The sequence below is a fragment of the Akebia trifoliata genome, chromosome 13, assembly GCF_017979445.1.
Source record: "Akebia trifoliata isolate Shusen 1 chromosome 13, ASM1797944v1, whole genome shotgun sequence".
NCBI classification, from domain to species: domain Eukaryota; kingdom Viridiplantae; phylum Streptophyta; class Magnoliopsida; order Ranunculales; family Lardizabalaceae; genus Akebia; species Akebia trifoliata.
Window position 1 is genome coordinate 2,714,339 of NC_141387.1, and position 6,509 is coordinate 2,720,847.

Sequence of the window (6,509 nt, forward strand, 5' to 3'; positions counted from 1 at the left end):
TTTTTTTACAAATTCGATCAAGCTCCAAAAAAGATAGTTTCTCATGCTAGTCTGATTCATAAAATAAGGTTTGTTGAGTAACAAACTTGATTAAGTAAGAGAATTTTTTTAATAAACTTTATTAATCATTTTCTCACTCTTGGATTGTATATCATCTCATTTATATCGATCTGTTCAGATTTATTTTTCATGTTTTAAGTGATTAAAACTGATGAAGTTTGTTCACTTGGTGCAAACAGGTTCACTACATCCTTCATTGAAATGGCCCTGGCAATCTTGTCTGTCTTGGTTACACCCTTCACTGAAATAGCCAAGTGTTTGTTTGATCCTCTTCAGCGCCAAATCTCTTATCTTAAAAATTATGATGAGAACCTTGGGAACCTTCGGGACCGAGTCCATTGTCTGGTTAGAAGGAGAAACGATATACAAAAATCAATAGATGATCCCATCCAAAGGAGATCAGAAGAATCTGGTGAAGAAGTGAGAGGATGGTTGGAAGAGGCACGTGAGGTTGAACTGGAAATGACTCGCTTAGAGGAACAAGTAAAACTGAGTGAAAACAGTAGATGCTTTAAGGGATTGTGTCCGGATTGGAGCTCACGTCGCCGGCTGAGTAAACGAGTAGCGATGATGTTACGTGATGTCGATCAAGTCCAAGCAAATGACAACTTCCCTGCTGTGCTTACTCAGGCAAGTAATCCTCCAAGGGTGGTACCACGGCAGACTATCCCTTCTGTAGAGGGATTGGCATCCAGGGAGGACGTTATGGAAAAGGTCAAGGAGAAATTACGCGAGGAGAATACCAGATTTATTGGGCTGCATGGAATGGCGGGAATCGGGAAGACAACCCTCGTGAACAAGTTAAACAATGAACTCAAAGAAAGTCACCTCTTCGAGAAAGTTATATTTGTGACCGTGTCAAACTCTCCAGATTTAAAAGAAATTCAAGATCGTATTGGGAGCAGATTGTCCTTAGTGTTTGAAGCCCACAGTGATCCGGCAGAAAGAGCAAGTAGATTGCACGACAGGTTGAAGCAAGAGAAGGTTCTGATAATATTGGATGACGTGTGGAAGAAATTAGAGCTATCATCAGATATTGGAATTCCTAGCGGAAGTGACCACATGGGATGCAAAGTCATTCTCACAACAAGAAACCATGACGTTTGCCGCGAAATGGGGATCGAAATTATATTCGAATTGAAACCCCTCTCTGAACAAGAGTCATGGGTTCTATTCACAAAAAAAGCAGGCGATATTGCTACAGAGGAAACTTTCTCAGGAATTGCACAGGACATTGCAAGAAGATGTAAGGGCTCACCATTAGCAATTAATGTGCTAGGATCCCTTTTGAAAGCTAAAAGGACGGTATCCGAATGGAAGAATGTGTTAAACGCATTAGAATATCCCGACCCAAGCGAATTAGAAGGTATAATTCCAGAAGTGATCACATCTCTGAAATGCAGCTATGATCATTTGGAAGGGTCAGAAATCAAGCGTTGCTTCTTGTTCTTTAGCATGTTCCCCGAAGACTATGACATTCCTTTGTCTCAGATGATAGACTTTGGAATGGGAGAAGGTTTTTTGAAGGTAAACAAAAGTTTGGAAGATGCATCAAACCAGCTACTTTTTTTTGTTCGAAAATTAAAGGATCGTGGCTTGTTATTAGATAGTGACTATTATGATGATGATGATGATGATGATGATTATGATGATGATGATGATGATTATGATGATGATGATTCTGATGATGATCATAATGTTGTTTATGCTAATGTTGATGATGATTATAAAAATGAAGATAAGTTTGTGAGGATGCATGATGTGGTTCGAGATGTCGCCATACATATTGCGTCCAAGGATGACAATGGGTTTTTTATAAAAGCAGGTCAAGGATTAATAAGTTGGCCCCGGATAGATAAACTCGACACATGTAAGCGGATCTCATTTATGAAAAGTAAGTGCATTGGGATTCCTAGTCGATTGGAAAGCCCACATGTCCAAACCCTATTACTGAGTGGGAATTGGGAAATGAAAATAAATATTGAAGAAAATTTCTGCGAAAATTTGAAAGCACTTGTTGTCCTTGATCTAAGTGATTGTCTTGTCTCAGTGTCCAAGTCACTTGGACATCTCACAAACCTCCGTACTCTATACCTACAGCGGTGTAAACTATCAGGTACTATATCAGCACTTGGAGGGTTGAAGAATTTAGAAATACTTCGTTTGTCTGACTCCGATATTGACAGGTTACCTGAAGAAATAGGTAATCTAACAAATCTAAGGTGCTTAGATTTGACGGGTGTGGTAAGGCTTTCAAATATGGCACCAAATGCTCTATCAAAACTGACTAAGTTAGAAGAATTGCACATGCTGGGAAGTTTTGAGCACTGGGATATGAATGGACATGCTAGCCTTGCAGAGGTAGTATCATTACCAAACCTAGTAAGTCTTAAAATCAAAGTGACAAATTGCATATGGGGGTATCAAGACATCCCTACTTGTTCATGGAAAAATCTGAAAAAATTTAAGATTTTTCTGAAAGTAGAAAAAGCTCCTAATATTGGTTTGAAAGGTTGTGGTGTCCACATCCATGGAGCTAACAAAATTTCAAATTGGGTTAGGATATTATGCCAGAAAGCCAACGATTTGATTTTAGTCTCCTGTAATGGCTTCAAAGGTTTTGAAAACTTGGATATGGTAGTGTGTTTTAGCCACTTAAAAATGCTTCGTGTCCAGAGATGTCCTGGTGTAGAATATCTACTATGCATTGATGAGGAAGCAGCAGGTCATCAAGGATTGCTACCTTCACTAAAGGATCTTGAACTGAGATACTTACCGTGTCTAACGAGCATCTGCCAACACAGTTTAGCTCTCGGTACCTTTCAAAGCTTGGAAGATTTAGACATCACCGACTGCCATGGATTGAAAAACCTCTTCACATTCCGTTTAGCACAAGGTCTCCAGCAATTACAAAAACTCTCTATATCTAAATGTGGGGAATTGAAAGAGATAATTTCAATAGAAGAGGATGAGAAGGAGGAAACAGCAGATCATCAAGGATTGCTCAGTTCGCTAAAGTACCTTTATCTGAGGCATTTGCCTCATCTAACGAGCATCTGCCTACACAGTTTAGCTCGTGGTACCTTTCAAAGCTTGGAAGATTTATACATCACCAACGGCCACGGATTGAAGAACCTCTTCACATTCCGCTTAGCACAAGGTCTCCAGCAACTTCAAAAACTCTATATATCTAACTGTGGCGTATTGAAAGAGATAATTACAATAGAAGAGGATGAAAAGGAGGAAGCAGCAGGTCATCAAGGATTGCTATCTTCACTAAAGAGTCTTCGACTGAGGTACTTGCCTCCTCTAACGAGCATCTGCCAACACAGTTTAGCTCTCGGTTCCTTTCAAAACTTGGAACATTTAGACATCATCGATTGCCATGGATTGAAGAACCTCTTCTCATTCCGTTTAGCACAAGGTCTCCAGCAACTACAAAAACTCTCTATATCTAAATGTGGTGAATTGAAAGAGATAATTGCAATAGAAGAGGATGAGAAGGAGGAAGCAGCAGGTCATCAAGGATTGCTACCTTCACTAAAGGATCTTGAATTGAAATACTTACCGTGTCTAACGGGCATTTGCCAAGGTGGCTTACTTTTATATTGTTCTTTAAAATCAGTTACAGTGACACGATGTCCTAATTTAAAGAGGCTTCCTCTCGAACTTCAAGGTGTGTCCTACCCTGTCGAGATCTCAGTAGAATTTACATGGTCTTCATAATTGGTATTGAAGAGGTATCCCCACCCTTCGGGTGAGACTAATCCCAAGGTTGCAGGCACCGCCCTCTCGGAAATTCCTATGGGCAACTGCTTGAGTCTAGTATTAGACCATGATATTATATCATAACCGGAAAATGTTTACGACCTTAACCAGCCAGGAGATGTTGCTTCTATTGAGGATCTGGAGGCCCTGAGAACTGCACCGAAGCATATTTAGACCAACTAGAGCAAACATTGGAGGTGTCAACCATTGAAAACGATGAATTGGAGACTGGAGACTGGACTTAACCTTGAGACTTTGAAAAGCTAATATTGGGAGATAAAGAAGATTGAAGCCTCAAGCCCTGCTTCTTCTTGCCTTTAGTTCGAGTAAAGAAAAGGTCCGATCACCCACCATCCTCTTTAGATACTTCCTTTTGGTTTTGATATTTGAACTAGGAGAATCATTGTTTAAATTTGATGAAATTTCTTAGACATTTTGACAATCTGATTGAGAGTTTATACAGGTTGGGTCCTTAGTAGAGAGGGCTGGAGTTCCGTTTAATTCATCGACTACAATGAATTTATGATCTCTACACCCTTCAATTGTAGGACGGGGGACACTTCCCTCATATATTTAGACCCATTCCTCTGTCCTCACCACAATTGAGATTCTCTGATAATTTACATAACCAACAATTTAATTATTCTAAAATTTTAGATTTACTTACTTTATCAACACTTCGCTTGATCCCAACAAGAAAATTCAAAACTATCCATATATTTGGGGATAAAGGCTTTGTAATGATGAGTATAACAACAAATATAAGATTTGTCGGGTAAATGATTTTTCTTAAATTTTCCTTGCAATCAAGCATGCCCCTAGTTTTGGAATCTTAATTATTCTTTGTGAAGTATGGTATTTTTTTTTTTCTGGGTTGTTTTGCTTTTCTAATTTTTTCAATGATAAATGCAAATGTGAAGGAGCTAACGCATGAAACCATAGACTGTCGTCCCATCCCAGTTGGAAAAACCGAAGGGAGGGCTTTCACCTTGAACATTGCTAAGAAGGGTTGGGCACATACGCTTAAATCCAGGCTGAGCTAAGGCTTAAAAATCTGCTTTATAGTTTCACTTAGTTCCCATTAAATCTAGTCTGTCCCTAGTGATGCATGTTGCTTGCCTTGGATGATTATTGGTGTTAATATTGTACATCAAGTCCTTTTTATTTTATTTATGTAAAATTAGTGGGTAGTTTGTGTTAAGAGTTTTAAGGATTACTGATCACCTATGAAATCACTGTGGTTTTTTTTACTCGCACTTCTTCGTTGGTTTCATTTCATTGTAATTTTGTTGTTCGCCATTCTATTTTCCCCTGCATTTATTTTTTTGCTTTTATCTGTCAATTATAAACAACTGATAGGTTTCTCTGTTTTTGCATTTTTCGGTCAAAAATGTTTTTTCTCATTTCGAGTAACATGGAAAAGATTTGCATTTATCCAGGTAGGAAGTATTCCTGTAATGTCTTTGTTTTCGGCAGTGGAAATGGTGATCTAATTAAATGGTAATTCATAGTATGGCTCAGGGATTGGTTATTACTCTATGTAAACTTATTTGCTTTGCAAGGCTTTGAAACATATACTCTTCTATCATGAAGCTTGCAACCCATATAAGGTGCTACTTTACATAACAAGCGCTTCAGTTGGCAGTGGAAATGAAGTTGAATGTCTCTCATGGGTACAAATGTTTGACACAGCCTTGGATCAATGGATTCATATTCAATTCATGCTATTAAAGGTACTTTTTAATTTTAGTATTCAGGTTTCACTTGATAAGCTACATTACAGAATTTGAACTTGAGTACCTAACAGATCATTTCTAGATTTTTAGTTAAAAACTAATTTGTGTACTGATCAACACTTGTTTATTGACAGGAACATGTTGAAACCCTACCTTCCTGTAGAAATAAGTTGCGTCAACATCATAGAAACAATTGTGTGTAATAAGCGTGACAGTAGCGCCCAACCGCAGTACAGTAGTTGAGGGAGCAACCGCACTCCTCTGATTTGTACATCTTCATGCATCAATTTCTATACATCAGTAGAAGAGTACAACAGGTTACAAAATGAACGATGGTGATTGCTTGGTACGTGAGTCCGAGGCCTAAGGGAAAAAATGTATAACATTGTAGAGAGGAGGGAAAAATGCAAGGAAGCATATTCAAACCCATCGTCATGTTATTGTACTAGTCAGCAAGGAATACTGTTCGTCTTTTAACATGGTGTTCACAAGTCGCACTAATATTCTGTAAAACCCTTACTATGTATTCTTAGGGTAATATTTCTCTTTTAGTGAAAGGGTGTAATTTATAACTGCAGAGTTTTCTATTCATAGTGGAATCTGTGTGATTGCAACTTGTTTTTTTTCTTCTTCTCATTGTCCATTGTTTCTATGTTTTTTTTTCAACATGTCTATATGATCATTCTTTGATTTCTTCATCTGGGTTCCCTATGAAACTTCTTTAACTTTTTGTCAACAGTACAGAGGGGAAAACCAAAAGAAACTGTTGAACTGGTATTATTGAAATCGTAAGAATTCGGGCAAATTCATTTGTCTTCTACAAGAAGAGCCGATCTTGTACTAGAAGGTGGCTGGTGGCATGTGTAAACACACGATGTATTGTAAGGGCCTAGTGATAATTTAAAAGATTAATTAAAGGGTCTATGAAGATTGCATACTAGAAAG

The 6,509-nt window shown here is 38.2% G+C and overlaps 1 protein-coding gene across 8 annotated transcripts in view; it reads left to right on the plus strand.

The window, feature by feature from the left end:
* LOC147387300 (putative disease resistance protein At4g27220) overlaps nucleotides 1-6,195 on the plus strand; it is a 31,208-nt gene extending 25,013 nt beyond the window's left edge. For 3 of the 8 annotated variants that reach the window (XM_086420904.1, XM_086420903.1, XM_086420905.1), the window contains 2 exons: nucleotides 240-5,561; nucleotides 5,699-6,195. In XM_086420904.1, the coding sequence (XP_086277030.1) occupies nucleotides 262-3,786 (3,525 nt within the window). In that variant the 5' untranslated portion in view covers nucleotides 240-261 and the 3' untranslated portion in view covers nucleotides 3,787-5,561; nucleotides 5,699-6,195. The remainder of the gene's footprint in view (nucleotides 1-239; nucleotides 5,562-5,698) is intronic. The other 5 variants (XM_086420910.1, XM_086420907.1, XM_086420906.1 and 2 more) reach the window with 5 other exon arrangements.
* The last annotated feature ends 314 nt before the right edge of the window (nucleotides 6,196-6,509 follow it).